At 38.6% G+C, this 18,815-nt stretch overlaps 1 protein-coding gene across 4 annotated transcripts in view; it reads right to left on the bottom strand.

The window, feature by feature from the left end:
• FNDC3A (fibronectin type III domain containing 3A) overlaps positions 1 to 18,815 on the bottom strand; it is a 187,190-nt gene that overhangs the window by 59,828 nt on the left and 108,547 nt on the right. For all 4 annotated transcript variants that reach the window (XM_062194208.1, XM_062194206.1, XM_062194207.1 and 1 more), the window contains 2 exons: positions 14,435 to 14,704; positions 13,552 to 13,610 (listed from right to left, as the gene is read on the bottom strand). In XM_062194208.1, coding sequence (XP_062050192.1) covers positions 13,552 to 13,610; positions 14,435 to 14,704 — 329 coding nt within the window. The remainder of the gene's footprint in view (positions 1 to 13,551; positions 13,611 to 14,434; positions 14,705 to 18,815) is intronic.

The raw sequence follows: 18,815 nt of genomic DNA, 5'->3' as shown, positions 1-18,815 counted from the left end.
GAAATTAATCTACACATCTACAACCAACTAATCTGACAAATGAGCTAGAATCAATCCCTGGAGCAAGGACAGTCTCTCTAACAAATGGTGCTGAGAAAATTAGACCTACATGTGCAGAAGTATCAAATAAGACCTCTACCTTACACCTTATACAAAAATCAACTCTAAATGGATCAAGGATCTAAATTTATAACCCGATAACATGAAATTACTAGACAAAAACATCAAAGAGACTCTTCAAGACACTGGCATAGGCAGAGTTCTTTGAAAATATCCCAGAAGCACAGGCAATAAAAGCAAAAAGAGACAAATGGGATTATATCAAGTTAAGAAGTAACCATATTGCAAAGGAAACACTCAACAAAGTTAAGAGGCAACTGACAGAATGGGAGAAAACATTTGCAAACTATGCAAATGATAAAGGGTTAATATCCAGGATCTATAAAGAGCTTAAGAAACTCAACAACAACAAAAGAATTAATCCAGTTAAGAAATGGGCAAAGGCCACGAATAGGTATTTTTCAAAGGATGAAATTCAAATGGCCAACATACACATGAAAAAATGCTTAGGATCACTAGCCATCAGGGAAATAGAAGTAAAAACCAAAATAAGGTTTCACCTTACCCCAGTCAGACTGGCTATCATCCAAAAATCAAAAAACAATAGATGCAGGTGAGAAAGTAGGAAAAAAGGTACCCAAATCCAATGACGGTGGGAATGTCAACTAGAACAACCATTATGAAGACAGTATAGAGATTCCTCAGAAATCTGAAAATAGATCTACTATATGACCCAGCCATCCCACTCCTGGGAATTTACTCAATCGAAATGAAATCAGCATATGAAAGAGCTATTTGTACCCTTATGTTTACTGCAGCTCAATTCACAAAAGCTAAGATCCAGAATCAATCCAGATGTCCCTCAACTGATGACTGGATGAAGAAAATGTGGTTTATACACATTATGTAATACTATTCAGCCATGAAAAAGAATAAAATGCTGTGTTTTGCAACAAAATAGATGCAACTGGAAACCATTATGCTTAGTGAAATAAGCCAGTCATCAAAAGACATATATCATGCTTTCTCTGATATGTGATAGTTAATAAGAATACAAAATATATAGGAATGTAATGGACATCTTGTGATATGACTGTCATTTTTAGCCCTTGTTTATATTTCTGTGGAATGGGAGTCTTCCTATTCTTTACTCGTAAAATATAATGGTTGGTGGAGAATTAATTCTGTGATTATAGAATAGATTAAAATTATGTCTTTGAAGCAGTGGTTAAAAATGCCACTTGGGAGGCCTGCATCTTATACTAGAGTGTAGAAGCTGAGTCCTGACCCTGCATCCAGTCTAGGTTCCTGCTAATGTGCACCTTGGGAGACAGCAGATGATGGCTCAAGCAGTTGGGTCCCTGCCATCCAGGTGAGAGACCTGGTCTGAGTTCTGGGCTCCCAGCTTTGGCCAGCCCCAGCCCTGGCTGTTGAGGGCATTTGGGGATGGAAGATCTCTATCCATCTGTCTCTTTGTATTTCAAATAAAAATGAAAACAAAAATTAAAAAAATATGTCTTAGAAAAATTAATGAAAAGAAAAGAAGGGAGGGAAGGTGGGAGATTGGGTGAGGAAGAAGGAGAGGGAGGGAAGTATGGTTATCTTCTTAGAACTATACTTATGAAATACATGGAATGTTCTCTTTATATTATAAAAAAACACATACTGTTATCATACATATAATTATTCCCTTAATGTCTCTGGATTTTATGGGATAGCCAAAGCTTTGTTAAGCTGTAAGTAAACACAACTCTGAAAATGGGTCAGTTGACAGAATTCCCTGACATCTAATATATGAAATTTATTTTATAAGGTCATGGAGGGTATTGACTACATCATCAAAAGTAGAAGCAGTAGAGAACATGTTAAGTAAGCAGGCATAAGACTTCACACCGATTTGTATGAGAATTTAGAACTCTCTTCCTCTGAGAGTTCTAGGCCTCATCTACAATATAAGGAGCTGAGGGATAAACTGTCTATCATACACAAATACAGTATTTTAAAAAGGCTTATTTTAGAATAAATTTTGACTTATATAAAAGTTGGCAACAAAGTACATGGAATTCCTGAATATCCTTCACCTAGCCTTCACTGATGTTAATATCATACATAACCGTACACTTTTAAAAAAAAATTATTTTGGATCTTCCACCTACTGGTTTACTCCCCAGATAGCTGCAATGGCCAGAGCTGGACTGATCCAAAGCCAGAGAGTAAGCACTTGGACCATCTGCTGTTGCTTTCCCAGACGGCATTAGCAGGGAGCTGGACTGGAAGTGGGGCAGTCAGGACATGAAGTGGGATGCTGGTGTTGCAGGTGGTGGCTTAACCCACTTCACCACAATGCCAGCCCCTCTAATCTCTTTTTACAGAAAAATTTTTGGTACCAACTTATTCTACTAAACATGTATTTCATTTTATTTTTTAAATTTATTTATTTATTTATTTGAAGGAGTTACACAGAGAGAGGAGAGGCAGAGAGAGAGAGAGAGAGGTTTTCCATCTGATGGTTCTCTCCCAAATGGCCACAATGGCTGGAGCTGTGCCGATCTGAAGCCAGGAGCCAGGAGCTTCCTCCAGGTCTCCCACATGAGTGCAGGGGCCCAAGGACTTGGGCCATCCTCCTCTGCCTTCCCAGGCCATAGCAGAGAGCTGGATTGGAAGTGGAGCAGCCGGTGCCTCAGGCCAGGGTGCCAGCCTGCTGAGCCACAGCGCTGGCCCTAACTAAAAATGTATTTTAAAAAAGGTATTTTATTACTTGAATATAAATGTTAAGTCACAAAAAGAGCACTTACCCTAGGGTTAGTTGTGGAAAATTTTTATGTAAATTTTAAATAAAATGTTAAAGGGATATAATTTGGTATAGAAAAGGCGAGTGATTAATATAGGAATGGGGGGTCAGGTATTGTGACACAGTGTAAGGTTAAGATACCACTTGGGTATTGGAGCTGTGGTTTAGTGGGTAAAAAGCTGCTGCCTGCAGTGCCGATATCCCATATGGTCCCGGTTCAAGTCCTGGCTGCTCCACTTCAGATTCAGCTCTCTGCTATGGCCTGGAAAAGTAGCAGAAGATGGCTCAAGTCCTTGGGCCCCTGCACCTGCATGGGAGACCTGGAAGAAGCTCCGAGCTTCTGGCTTTGGATCAGCACAGCTGCAGCCGTTGCAGCCATTTGGCAAGTGAACCAGCAGATGGAAGACTTCTCTCTATCTCTGCCTCTGCCTCTCTATAACTCTGCCTTTCAAAGAAATAAATAATAAATCTTAAAAAAAAAAAAAAAAGATACCACTTGGGATGCCCACATGCCATACTGGAGTGCCAGTCCAAATCCTAGCTTCTCTGCTTCTGATCCAGCTTCCTGCAGATGTATCCTGGGAGGCAGCAAATGATGGCTCAAATACTTGGACCCCTGATACCCACACAGGAGACCTAGATAGAGTTCTGAGTTCCTGGCTTTAGTTGGGTCCCAACCATAGCTTCTGTGGCCATTTGAGGAGTGAACCAGTAAATGAAAGACACTCATCCCCCCGCTCCCTCTCTCTTGCTCTCTGTGTCTCTCTCTGTTGTTCTTCCTTTTAAATAGATGAAAATAAATTTTAAAAAAGTATAGAAAAGAAGGAATGAATGATTCTTCCAAATCTATACCTGCAAGCTGGTTGTCCAAGGCATGTGCACGAGTATTTTAAAAAGGCCCCTAGTAATTCCACTCCCATGCAATGACAGAGTAAGTGGGAAAGAGGGAGAGATATATAGAAAAGGGAACACTGAAAGGATCATAAGAGAAAGAGGGTAATAACCTGAAAGACAAGGATAAGAATTTTGAAAAGTGATTAACAGTGTCAATTACCATAGGGAGGTCAAGGAGAATGAATGTAGCCCTGGCTTTGAAGCTGCTGCCTGATGCTGACACTTGTAAATGTAGTCTGACTATATTCTTCTGTGTTTGTATTTATGAACAAAGGTGGTTTTAGGTGAAATATAAACAACTGATAGAAAAGGGGGCATTTGACACTGAACAGAAAAGGGACAACATGCCACTTTGGATGCCTAGATCCCACACTGGAGTGTCTAGGTTTGAGTCCTGGCTCTGCTTCTAATCCAGCTTCCTGCTAATGCACACCTTGGGAGATAGCAGGCGATGCCACAAATAGTTGGATCCCACATGGGAGACCCAGAAGTTCCTGGCTGGGCAATCCCCAGCTGAGGGCATTTGGGGAGTGAACCAATGGATGGGAGATCTTCCCTCCCCCCCCCCCAAAAAAAAAAAAAAAAACTGTATAAGAACAGAGAGATGATGAACTTCTATATGGCTACTGTAAAATTCCTCTGTGAAGACTGAAGTAGTGACAGTGGGGGAGGGAAAGAGTGAATGCAGAAAAGAGCAGATCCTAGAAAGCATAGTGAAAGAACCGACAAAGCTTGGAGTTCAATTCGGTATGAGAAGAATTAATGGCAAAGAAGAAATCTCAGATGATGTGATACTATGACCCAGGGAAACTTGAATGGCTAAGTGTTTACTGATGGAAATACAGAAAGCTAACTGAAAATAAAAGGAATCTAATCTAACTTCTTCTTCATGCCGAGGTGGGGAACCTTTTCTCTGCCAAGGGCCATTTGAATGTTTATATCATTCATGGGCCATACAAAATTATCAACTTTAGGGGCTGGTGCTGTGGGCACAACAGCTTAAAGCCCCAGCCTGCAGTGCCGGCGTACCATATGGGCACCAGTTCGAGTCCCGGCTGCTCCACTTCCAATCCAGCTCTCTGCTATGGCCTGGGAAAACAGTAGAAAATGGCCCAACTCCTTGGGTTCCCGCACCTGTGTGGGAGACCCTGCTCCTGGCTTCGGATCAGCTCAGCTCTGGCTGTTGCAGTCATTTGGGGAGTGAACCAGTGGATGGAAGACTCTCTCTCTCTCTCTCTCCTGGCTCTATCTCTCACTGTAACTCTCCCTTTCAAATAAATAAAATAAATCTTTGTGGCTCATGGGCTGGACGTTTCCTACCTGTTTTAGTGGAACAAAGATAAAAGTTTACAAAAAATTCCTTTCAAATAAAATAAATCTTAAAAAAAATTGGTTTTTCTGGGGTTGCTGGCAAACATCTAAACTTGGATAGTATTCTTTAGGATGCCTCAGGAAATGCTTGAAAATACAGATTTAGAAATCATCTAAAATATATCTTCTATTAGTGTGCTACTTTATAAGTAAAAACTTGCTTTTCTATCTACCTCATTTGATTCTTACAACTACTCCCTGAAGTAGGCAAAATGGGCATAATTATTTCATTTTATCTTCACATCATATTCAGAAAAGTTAAGTGATTTTTCTGAGGTCACTCAACCAGTGACTAGGACTTTCCATTACATAATGTTCCCATCCCTAATTCATTTCCAGGAAGTAGCTGAAAAGAGATAAGACTGTGTAAAAATATGGGTGAGAACTGAAAAAGATTAGAAGCTAGTAATAGGCAAAATGAAAACAGCTGTCTTTAAAAAATGGTTAGATTATATACGGTATACTTTAATTTTTGAGGCAGAGTATGATCTTTGTCGGGTAGTGATCAAAATCACCTTTAAGAAAAGCTCTCTATCAGTTTAAATTAAGTCTAAGCTAGGAACCTAACTATTAAAATAATTCAGAAAATATATAGTATGGATTTTGACAAATATTGTAGAAGTGAGGAAAAAGAGTATATAATTTTTAAATTTCCAGAATTAATGCATAAGATATGATAATGTTTGAACATTGTATAGTTACAGGGACTAGGGAATAAGAGAATAAGTCTGAAGATAACTGAAAAGTTGAGTTTAAGGAATTTGTAATCAGCTGTAGTAACCACGAAAAGGGAAAAGGAAGGGATAATGATTTTTTTTTTTTTTTTTGACAGGCAGAGTGGATAGTGAGAGAGAGAGACAGAGAGAAAGGTCTTCCTTTTTGCCGCTGGTTCACCCTCCAATGGCCGCTGCGGCCGGCGCATTGCGCTGATCCGAAGCCAGGAGCCAGGTGCTTCCTCCTGGTCTCCCATGCGGGTGCAGGGCCCAAGGACCTGGGCCATCCTCCACTGCACTCCCGGGCCATAGCAGAGAGCTGGCCTGGAAGAGGGGCAACCGGGATAGAATCCGGCGCCCCAACTGGGACTAGAACCCGGTGTGCTGGCGCCGCAAGGCGGAGGATTAGCCTGTTAAGCCACGGCACCGGCCATGGGATAATGATTCTGAAAGAAGGTAATGTGTACAAGGCAAGATACATCTAATTTTAAGCATTATTGGAACAAAGCTGTCAAATTCTGATAGTAATGAGACTCAGAACAATTTCAAAGACAAAGATTTCCAGTATAGTTAATTATTTAAAGTATGTGAAGGTTTATAATACCATTATACTCCATTTTATGGAAGAAGAAACAACTTCAGAAAGGCTAAGTGACTATACTAAGTCATTCTATCCGAGTGTAGAGTTGAGACTCTGAGACTAGTGCATGCACCATGTTCTCTTCTATAGACTGCGCTCTAAGACTGCCCTCAGACTCCCTTCCCCTGTCTATATAATGCCTAACCACTACTTCTCCTTTAAATTTTAGTTTGATCATGTTATCTTAAGGAAATCTCCCGAACATCCCTGTCAAGGTTCAGTCCCCCTTTTATATACTGGTAGAATTCTATCTCTTTGTTGCACTCCATAGTTACTTGGCACTCCATAGTTATAATTTTATATTTATTGCAAAATGCTTACTAAATTAAACTAAGCTCTGGGGCAGGGACTGTATCTATCCTTTCCTTTATATTCTATCTTCAGCTTTGAACACACCATGTGGTACTAAGTGGTCAAATAATGAATGAATAAGGGGATGAATACATTTAATCTGGTGTTCTAAATGAACCACATTATACAAAACCAACCAAACATACAAAAACAATTAAGCAAAAAATGCTGACCTATACTTTGCAGCTCATAAGTAACTTAATCATAGTTACTCAAACTGAAAACATGGAGTAAAAACAAAGCAAAACAAAACCATCAGCATTACTTTGAATTTTATGATTCAGGGCTTATTTTACTTACATCTTCCTCATAATGCTGGATAAAATTTATTTTTTTTATTTTTTTAAAGATTTTTAAAATTTATATGAAAATCAGAAATATAGAGAAGGAGAAATAGATTTTCCATCTGCTGGTTTATTCCCCAAATGGCTGCAACAGCCAGAGCTGGACCAGGCCAAAGCCAGGAGCCAGGAGCTTCTTCCAGGTCTCCCATGTGGGTGCAGGGGCCCAAGCACTTGTGCTATCCTCCACTGCCTTCCCAGGCGCATTAGCAGGGAGCTGGATTGGAAGTGGAGCAGCCGGGACTTGAGCCAGTGCCCATGTGGGATGCCAGCACTGCAGGCAGAAGCTTAACTTTCTACACCACAGCACCAGCCTCCTTTACTTATTTACTAAAGAGGCAGACACAGAAAAGCAGATAAAGAGTGAGAGGGCTCCCCCATTCACTGGTTCATTCTCCAAATACCCTGATAGCTGGGCTTTGGCTGGGAAAAAGCCAGGAGCTGGGCACTCAGTCCAAGTATCCCACGTAGGTAGCAGGAACCCAATTATTTACTTGAGCAATCAGTGCTGCCTTCCTAGGTCTGCATCAGCCGAATCGTTAGTCAGATTGAGGTACTAAACTCAGGTACTCTAACATGGAATGTGGGCATCTTAAATACTGTCTTAACTACTGGACTAAATGCTGCCCACCCCTTTTACTGTTACAAAAGTTTAACAAATAGCTTAATATGAAAATGTACAAGATACAATTTTTGTATCATAGTAAAACAGGCTCTTTGGACAGAGCGTATGGATTTATCTCTGGGAACAGCTATTATAGATTGCTGTTCTAGGGTTTCTAAGGCAATTCTACTATTTCCTTGTATATTCCATTCCAGTATCAATTTATTACTCATTAGCTGTCATCTCTATGCATCTACCATAGATTCATAAAAAATCCCTGCAATCCTCAGACATGTCTGCACTTAACTTTTTTCTTTAAATTTATTTATTTTAAAGGCAGTTATAGAGATCCAGAGGTAGAAGCAGAGGCAGAGGCAGAGGCAGAGAGAGAGAGAGAGAGAGAAAGAGAAAGAGAGAGGGTCTTCCATCTGCTGGTTCACTCCCCAGAAGGCCGCAATAGCTGGGGCTATGATGATCTGAAGCCAGGAGCCAGAAGCTTCTAAGTCTCACACGAGGGTGCAGAGGCCTAAGAATTTGGGCCATCTTTTACTACTTTCTAGGCCATAGCAGAGAGCTGGATTGGAAGTGGAGCAGCCAGAACTCGAACTGGCACCCATATTGGATGCCAGCACTGCAGATAGTGGTTTTACCTGCTAAGGCACAGTGCTGGCCCCATCATTTAAGTTCAGTGGAAACTTTTGTCTAAATTTTTTCAACTGAGGAGGGGTGAGCTTTGCCTTCAGTGTCTAGTTGGTGGGCTCAGAGCTGCCTTGAAATGGAATTCTAAGAAATTCTCACTTTACTTTTATTTATTTAAGGATTTATTTATTTATTTGAAAGAGTTACAGAGAGAAAGGGAGAGTGAGAGCAAGAGAGAGAGAAATCTGCCATCTAATGGTCCACTCTCCAGGTGGCAGCAACAGCCAGGACTGAGGCAGGCTCAAGCCAGGATCTTCTTCTAGGTCTCCCATGAGGGTAGCAGGTGCCCAAAGCACTAGGGCCATCTTCTGCTACTTTTCCCAGGCCATTACAGGGAGCTGGATTGGAAGTGGAGCAGCAGGGACATGAACCAGTACTCATAAAGGATGCTAGTATTGTAGTAGGCAGTGGCTTTAACTGTAATGCCACAATACTGGCCTCAGAAATTTATTTTGTTTTTAAGGTTTTTATTTAATGAATACAAATTTGATATGTACAGCTTTTAGGAATACAGTGTTTCTTCCCCTCATTCCTGACCTCCTACTCCTACTCCTTCTCCCATTCCATTTTTCATTAAGATTCATTTTTACTTCACTTTATACACAGAAGACCAACTCTATACTATTTCCACTGTTTGCACCCACACAGATAACAAAGTATAAAGTACTGTTTGAAGACAGGTTTTACTGTTAATTCTCATAGTACACCTCATTAAGGACAGAGGTCCAACATGGGGAGCAAGTGCACAGTGACTCCTGTTGTTGACAGAAATTTACTTTAAAAGAGTTGTCTTAAGCTTTACTTTTTACATCTGAAAATTGTATTTTTTAAATATAACAAGTAAATGCTGCTAGCATTAACTATTATCTATCATGTCATTCAAATACCAATCTTAATAAAGCTACCAATTTCCTTTCTATGTCAATCTAGTGATAAACACTTAGACATACATGGCTGTGAGAAAGACACTACATTTCAATCCTGTTCCACTACAACTTACTAAAAACCTCACTCTTGTTTCAGTTTCCTATATGTAAAATAAAGAAAGCAGAAAATAGTACATAAAAGGGCTATTTTAAGAAATAAGGAAAACAAGGCACATGTGCATCAGAAACACTGAACAAAGGCTGACACTAGTGAACTTGTGTTAGTTATTACTATGAAATACTTTTGTGAATGTTTACATTTACATGTGTAAGCTTTATTCTTAAGAGGAAAGAAATTAAAATAAAAAAAACTAGAATATTCATATCTTATACGGAAGCTGTCAGAAAGCAGGACCATGGTAGAGCACTAGATGAGAAACAGGCTTTCTCAACCTCCCTAAAATGAGGCAAAATTATAAAATAAGCCTTTGTGTAGAGGTATAAAGAATAATCACTTTTTTTTTTTTTTGACAGGCAGAGTTAGACAGTAAGAGAGAGAGAGAAAGGTCTTCCTTTTCCATTGGTTCACCCCTAAGTGGCTGCTATGGCCAGCGCGTTGCGGCTGGCGCACAACAAAAACAACTTTTAAAGCCTGTTTTCATATATAACATGGGATAATGCATTTTTTCTAGTATAAAATATTTTACCCTGGAGGCCAGCGCCGCGGCTCACTTGGCGGCACTGGCACCCCGGGTTCTAGTCCCACTTGGGGTGCCGGATTCTGTCCCGGTTGCTCCTCTTCCAGTCCAGCTCTCTGCTGTGGCCTGGGAAGGCGGTGGAGGATGGCTCAAGTGCTTGGGCCCTGCACCTGCATGGGAGACCAGGAGGAAGCACCTGGCTCCTGGCTTTGGATCAGCGCAGTGCAGGCCGCAGTGCGCTGGCCATATAGGGGGTGAACCAATGGAAGGAAGACCTTTCTCTCTCTCTCTCTCACTAACTCTGCCTGTCAAAAAAAAAAAAAAAGAAAAACAAACAAACAAACAAACAAAACAAAAACCAAAACAAAAACCAAAACTATTTTACCCTGGAATCTTCTGGGGGTGGGAGGGTAGTTTTTGTTTCGCAAACAATGAAATAGTTTTATCAATGTTAAAAGGCCTTTTCCTTGCTGAGAATCCCTCTGGCTCCTTCCTCCATTTCCTACCCACCAGTAGCAGACAATGGCTCTTTCTATTTGATCAGCTCCTGACAATTACTCATCCCCACCCTCCCTTTCCAATTCCTTCCAAGTTTTGTACTTTTTATTACTCTTCAGTCTCAGAGGTTCTGATTGCTTTAATATAACCCCCCTCCTCAAAAATCATTTCTTCAATAATTTTTTTATCACATAGATTTTCTATGTTTGTTTTTAATTTATTGGCATATGGTTAGAATTTCCTGAATGAATGAATGACTATATAGCTCTCAAAGAGTAAGACAATGACATAGATAGATTGCTAAGGCACAGCATAGGAAGTGAAGAAAACTTGCCACAGAATAATAGTGTATCACAACATTAAAAAAAAAGTCAAAGATTAAAAAACTATGCTTTGGTGAAAGTTACACACAAGTGAACTGATGATTTAAGACTGTAAGGAAGGCCGGCGCCGTGGCTCAACAGGTTAATCCTCCGCCTTGCGGCGCCGGCACACCAGGTTCTAGTCCCGGTCAGGGCACCGGATTCTGTCCCGGTTGCCCCTCTTCCAGGCCAGCTCTCTGCTGTGGCCCAGGAGTGCAGTGGAGGATGGCCCAGGTCCTTAGGCCCTGCACCCGCATGGGAGACCAGGAGAAGCACCTGGCTCCTGGCTTCGGATCAGCGCCGTGCGCCGGCCGCAGCACGCCAGCCGCGGCGGCCATTGGAGGGTGAACCAACGGTAAAGGAAGACCTTTCTCTCTGTCTCTCTCTCACTGTCCACTCTGCCTGTCAAAAAAAATTTTTAAAAAATTAAAAAAGACTTTAAGGAATCACAAACTGTTAAGTATGATTAGGTTGAAGGAATACACAAATTTATTTTTACTTAATGTATTTATATATTGGCACAAGAGGGGCCGGTGCCATGGTGCAGTAGGTTAATCCTCTGCCTGTGGCACGGGCATCCCATATGGGCACTGGGATGGTTCAATTCCCGGCTGTTCCTCTTTGCATCCAGCTCTCTGAATGGCCTGGGACAGCAGTAGAAGATGGCCCAAGTCCTTGAGACCCTGCACCCACATGGGAGACCTGGAAGAAGCTCCTGGCTCCTGACTTCAGATCAGCTCAGTTCTGGCCATTGTGGCCATTTGGGGAGTGAACCAGCGGATGGAAGAGCTTTCTTTCTATCTCTCCCTCTCACTGTAACTCTACTTTTCAAATAAATAAATAAATAATCTTTAAAAAAATATATATTACCACAAGAGTTCACATAGTAATAATAAAGGAGGATACTTGGGATTCAGTCTTCATCACTGGTACTAATATTAGGTTGCTTTTAAAATGGAGTGAACTTATAGTTCTTACAACAAGTACAGGAAGAAAAAAACTAACTAAAGTAATTCCTGTGATATTTTGCTTCCCTTCTAGTCTTTTCCTAAAGTCATCTTAATAGACACAATAATTATGGAGTTTATTAAATAGTTTGGTTCTCCAATGTTTCTCCCTACTCCTGTCAAAAGCATCTTAGCATATTTCTGCAGTCTTATTGACAATATTTTTAAATGGCTGTATCATTTTGCCCTTAAAAATCATTACTTATTTATGCATTCTCTTAAAACTATTTAATTTCTTGTTAGTATTGATGTAACAAGCATTTTTTGTTTGTATAACTTCTTATTGAGAAATGGAGCCTCAGTTTCAGAGAAGTTTAATTCATATTTCCTTTGATTATCAGTAAAGAAGCCTCTGAGGTCTTGTTAATGGATTTAAAAAATTCAACGTGTATAACCATTTAATATATAGCAGATGTTAATTTTCCTAGGAGGATATAATCTTCACTTATGCTATTTTAGATCTATATAGCAAATTTTATGTAGCTAGCTTTGCTTCCATACCTTTTCTTTCTTGTTTTTTAAAATATTTATTTGAAAGTCAAAGTAGAAGAGAGAGACACACATAGTGAAAGAGAGAGAGAAAGAGAAAGAGAGAGAGAGAAAGATCTTCCATCTGTTGGTTCACTCCCCAGTTGGCCCCAATGGCTAGGGCTAGGCCAGGCTAAAGCCAGGAGCCAGGAACTTTACCTGGGTCTCTCACATGGGTAGCAGGGACCCAAGCACTTGGCCATCTTCCATTGCTTTTCTCATACCTTCAGCAAGGAGCTAGATCAGAAGTGGAGCAGCCAGGACACAAACTGGCACCTATATGTGATGCAGGCATCACAGGTGTAGGCTTTACCTGCTACGCAACAATGCAAGCTCCTGCCATAGTTTTTCATAATTTTCTTATTCTATCTACACTTACAAAAAACTGGGAAATACGAATTTTCTAGCTTTTCTGTTTGATTTTATTGCATTCCTTTTATTTAACACCAGAAGGAGTTAACTAGATATATTTTATATATAAATGGACTGTAAAAATCATTGATAATCAGTTTTATTTACACTGTTAGTTCTCTGCCTTTTCTGACAGTGTTTGTTTGTTATCTAGTGTGTTATTATATCCTTGTTTAAAAAATGATTCTTGGCCGGCACCGTGGCTCAACAGGCTAATCCTCCGCCTAGCGGCGCTGGCACACCGGGTTCTAGTCCTGGTCGGGGCACCGGATTCTGTCCCGGTTGCCCCTCTTCCAGGCCAGCTCTTTGCTATGGCCAGGGAGTGCAGTGGAGGGTGGCCCAAGTACTTGGGCCCTGCACCCCATGGGAGACCAGGATAAGCAACTGGCTCCTGCCTTTGGAACAGCGCGGTGCGCTGGCCGCAGCACGCCAGCCGCAGCGGCCATTGGAGGGTGAACCAACGGCAAAAGGAAGACCTTTCTCTCTGTCTCTTTCTCTCACTGTCCACTCTGCCTGCCAAAAAGTTAAAAAAAAAAAAAAAAGATTCTTGCATCAATATTCTGCTTCACTGATCAATATATCTCTCCTTATCAGATTCACAATTATTAATTTCATGTTTCTAATATATAATTTTTAAATAAAGCATGACTAAAAATACATAAAACCCAATATAAATATACTAAATATACAAGTCAAGAAAATATATGAGATACTTACCACTGGTTTGACAATGTTAGAAAGAAGTGCTTCAAATGCTTTAGTTTCTTCATCTTTTTCTAAAAAAACAAACAAATCAAAAACCACCTTAATCCCGTTCCCCTAAATATGTCATCTGAAAGTAGCTTGGTATTTGAGCCTCTTCCAGTTTTTATCTCTTTGTTCACACTTAGCAGTCTGTGGCTCTTCAGTACTCTTCTGCTCAGTTTCTATTTCCATTTTTACTGTGATTACTAATTATAATACCACTATATAGACACATCTGGAAGTTTTCTCATAGAAATTATATTTTTATTTATAGTTGTAATAGTCTTTTCTCTGGAAAGTGCTCATCTGTCAGTCTTATACCTCTTCAGTTAACTATGTTTTCATGACATGCCCTAATTGTGGTTTCCCAAAACAGGAATGTAATTGGCTTGATAATAACTTATAGTCACCACTGATCAACATGAAGCTTTAGCTTAACTCTTCTGAAACATCAGTGCTGAAAAGGACGATCAGAAATCTTAACTATATGGAGGACTTTTTTGTAAATGTTGTTAATACACAAGCTATTAAGTTGTTAAAACATTAAACTTTGTTAGTGAGGAGTGGGAATTTTTAGGAAAAGTAAGGTAGGGAAGAATTAACACAGCCTACTTCTTGACAGTTCTTCAGGTTGGAAGCATTTTAGTTTCTAGTCAGATATTATTTTCCTGCACTACTTGAAATCTCAATAAAAAAGAATTTGGGTATCAATTTAGATTCTAAAATTTCTCACATTCACAGTGTTAGGCTATGAATCAACAAATTATCTGGACCATCATGAAAAGAATATACTTTTAGTAGGTTGAATAATGATGAAAAGTATCAATGAGAACATCTGAGTATTTTAAATAGTTACCTTCTATTTCTGTATCAACTTGTGTACCACTTTTCCCTTTCCCTGACTTGTTTTTTGCTGAGCCTGTGTTTATACTACTAGCATTCTGCCCTTTTATTAACCCATTATGTTCATTTATGGGAGAAGGGCATTTTTGGGGTGATGATGGTGGACTGTTCATTTTATCTTTCTGTGTTCCTTGGCGATCCTTTAATTTTTTCTGCAAACGTTCATATGTTTTACTAGATCTTTCATCTCTGAAGTTGGATCTTCCATGTGTAGAGTGAGCATCTAGGAAGAAATAAAAAAACAAATTGATAAAGATCATTTTTTCCAAGTAAGTTTACAGCATGAAAAAAGAACAGGAACGAAATCTATCATAAAAAACTTGTCATAAAATATTTTAAAGAATAATTTTGCAAAACAAAGCTATTTCTGTGTCTCCACTAGCTGACAGAACCAAGCTTTGTGACTTGATTATAATTATATATATTTAGTACATTTACAGAGAAATTTCTTTCCTTCATCTTCTTCCAACTGACTATTACTCTCCATAGAAACAGCTTAGTGGTATGCTATGATTATTGTAGGCGAGGAATGAAGACTTCTTTTACCTTTTTGTAGCTATTACTTTTCCCATCTCTTCTAATCTCGAACATAAAATAAGTAAAAAGAAAACTGTCTGGCTAAATTTCTTTAGGATTCAAGAAAGCAAATCATCACTGAAAAAAAATTTTGAAAGTTGGCAAAAAAAAAAAAAAGGGTTAGATTGTTTAATAATGACAAAATCTACATATAAAGTGTTATGTCTTCAGATACTATAAATTCAAAGTTGGCACCTAGATGAGCGTACTCACGTCTAATAAAAGTCTCAAAGTGCACAATAAAGTCAAAATACTCAATAAACATTACTGAATCAATTGTCCCAGAGTTTATTATTTTAAATTTAAAATCTGTACTGAGAAAAACATCTTCTTAGCAGTCCCAAAAGCCTCAGTAAGGAGAGAAGTTTGCAGCAGTGCTTTGGAAAACTACTATAATAGTCTTGCAATTAATACAAGGATATATAAAATAACATTAGAATAATAAACACAGGAATTTGGGTATCTACATATCAAATAAATGTGAACCCCTAACTTCATACCATATACAAAAAATGATTCGTATGATTTAAAGACACAAATGTAACTTCTTACTATAAAACTCTTAGAAGAAAACATGAGTGGTGTATTTCCATGACTTTGCAGTAGCTTAGGCAGTAGCTTCTTAGGATATCAAAAGCACAATCAAAGAAAAAAAAAAACCTGAACTTCATCAAAATGAAAACCTTCTCTGCATCAAAGGATACCAAGAAGAAAATAAAAACACAATATAGAAGAAAATATCTGCAAATCATATACCTGATAAGGAACTTATATCCAGAATATATAAAACACTCTTACAATTCAACAATAAAAAGACAACCCAATTCAAAAAACAGGTGAAGGATGTGAACAGACATTTCTCCAAAAAACATATAGAACTGGACAATAAGCACAAGAAAAGATGTACAATGTCGGCAGTCATAAGAGAAAAGCAAATCAAAATCGTAAAAAAACTTCACAGTCAACAGGATGGCAATAATCAAAAGACAGGACAATAAGAAATTTTAGCATCGATATGGAGAAATTCGAACCTCATACACATTGCTGATATCAAATTAACATATGACCCAGCAATTCCACTCTTAGGTATATACCCAGGAGGCGAGAAAATATAATGTCAACACAAAATATCAATACACAATGTTTCCAGTAGTATTATTCATAAAAAATGAAAACAACATAAATGTCCACCAACTAATAAATAAACAAAATGTGGTACAGCAACAGTATGTAGAATTATTCAGTCAAAAAAGAATGAAGTACTGCTCCATGTGACAACACAGATGAATCTTAAAATTTTTATGTTAAAGAGAAAAAAGCTAGATACCAAAGGCAACATACAAATGAACACTTTAGTGATAGTTACATGTGAAATTCATACAGCTTATATATTTATATTAAATATGCAAAACATGCAAATCCACAGAGACAGAGAGTAGATTAAGCAATGAAAGAAAGAAGGAATTGGGGCTGACTGTGAAGAGGTACCAGGTTTCTTTTGGGGATGATAGATACGTCCTAGGAATTAAATAGTGGCACTAAATGTAGTATACAGTGCACATACAGAAAACTACTGAAATGTATGGCTTAAAGTGGTAAATTTTGTTACATGAATTATATCTTAACAAAAAAGATCAAGAACATAGAAACTAACAAATTACTATGCATTTTTAAAACATCATTATTCAAAATGCTTTTTATATTTTATCTATTACTCCACAGAAAATAATAAAGCAAATATGGGGGAAAACACAGAATATGTACTACCAGAAAGAAGAGGAACTTTATTTAATCAAACAGATCTAAAAGGGTTGAAATCTTCAGCAATTAACTAGCAGTGTGACCCTGCAGAAATTACTTAGCACTTCCAAGCCTCAGTTTCCTTATCTGTATTTTGCAGAATTTTATTTGAAGATTATGTAAGACAATACACATATGAGCATAGTGTCTAGCAAAGTTCAGGATCAATAATGGTACTGTTGACAATGAAATGTTGGCTCAGGTCCCACTCTAGAAACCCATATAAAATGTGCATGGAAAAGGGGTCAAGGGGTCAAGGGGTCACGGTGGCTAGCTACTGTTAGAAATCCAGCAATGTCAGTAATTAAGATCCAGTGGTGGGTTCTCTGGCTTACAATTTCATGATGTTATATACAAGTCAGGGTAGCTAGCTGGTGGATTTGTCTGTCTCCTGCACATTATTATAAATCACATCTGTGTATTCTAGTATATATCCCTTAATAACAATGAGTTTTAAACAATGCAAAATAGTAATAATTCTAATACCTAGTTTTTTGCTTGTAATTTTCTCAAATGCATTTAAAAAAAACTAAGTCTTAGTTAGCAGTAAACAAAATAGAAGGATGAGACTAATTTGCAGTATGAACTCTTGCTACACAAAAGTACCACCTGGGAGATTGTTAGTAAAGCAGAATCTCAAGCTCCACCCAGTTCTAGTGAATCAATCTGCATTATTGGGCAAAAGAAGTCTGAGAAATACATATGTGATATAATATATTCATTACATAAAGCTATGCTGCATAATTTAAATCTTGTATTTAGAGTTATTTCTCCCACAGATTTACTAAGCATGGGTAATAGACACTGTTAAGTACAAGGGAAACAGTGATAAACAATATAGATTCAGTTCTTAGGGGGTTTACAATCATATAATGAGGACAGAAAAATAAAAAATAAAATTGTGTTAAGGTATGTGAAAAAAATGAGTTTTCTGTGTTAGAGACTGATAAAGGGCAGAGAAGTCCCTTTAAAAGTTGAATTCTAAAGGAAAAAGGAAATTTTCTACAGAAAAGGGAGAACATTCCTGGAAAAGAGCACATCACACACAGAGGCCCTAAGACAAGAAATTAGAAGTTTGTGAAGAACTAGATTAGAGGAAGCAGTAGGACAAGGCAGTTAAGGGCAGCAGGGCAGCAGTTTGTGACAGCTAATCTTGGCCCCTAGAGTTCATGAGGCAATGTTTGGATATTTCTAGATGTTATAACTTGGGGGTGTAGGGGTGGGGAGCCCTGTGAGAACTGTGTGCTAGAGCAAACTTAGTGGGGAGAGGCCAGGGAGGTTGTTAACCATTCTACAATGCATCCTACAATGTCCTCTACAACAAAGACTTACTCATCTTGAAACTTGACTAGCAGTACATTTGAGAAACTCTGTTCCAGGGGGGAGTGTTTAGGATTTTATTCTAAATGCAATAGGAAGTCACTGAAATCTTTGAAATAGGAAAACAGTCAGACTAATATTTTCAAATGACTACCAAGACTGAGTGATTATTAGAGGCAAGAAAGGAAGAAGAAAATCAACAATACTCTGCTGCTGAGCTGCCCTGGAAAGAGCTGATGGCAGACTGGATTTGAGGAGCAGCAGAGAAGAAGGTGGTAAAAAGAAAACTGATACCAAGTGGCGTGGGGTTGAAAGAGAAGGAATCAAATTCAACCATCTGGCTTTCATTCGAGCAAACTAAATGGCGAGTGTTACCATCTACTGGGAGAAGTAGCATAGAGAGAAAGGTTATATGGGTCCAAAACTGAGCTTTGTATTAGAAATGTCTGGGTTGAAATGTATAACATATCCAAGTATAGTTATCAAAAAACAGAACAGAAGTCTGGGGTTCATAAGAGAAGTTCTGGCTGAAATATATTTTGAGAGCTGTAGTATATAGGTGGTATTTAAAGCCATGGAAAAGACTAGATTTTATTTTATGTATATGCAATAGTCTTTTCTTCCCTCAAATTTATTAA

Source organism: Lepus europaeus, chromosome 6 (assembly GCF_033115175.1).
Source record: "Lepus europaeus isolate LE1 chromosome 6, mLepTim1.pri, whole genome shotgun sequence".
Classification (NCBI taxonomy): Eukaryota; Metazoa; Chordata; class Mammalia; order Lagomorpha; family Leporidae; genus Lepus; species Lepus europaeus.
Note: the sequence above shows the minus strand (reverse complement) of the source record. Positions and strands in the feature narration are given on the sequence as shown.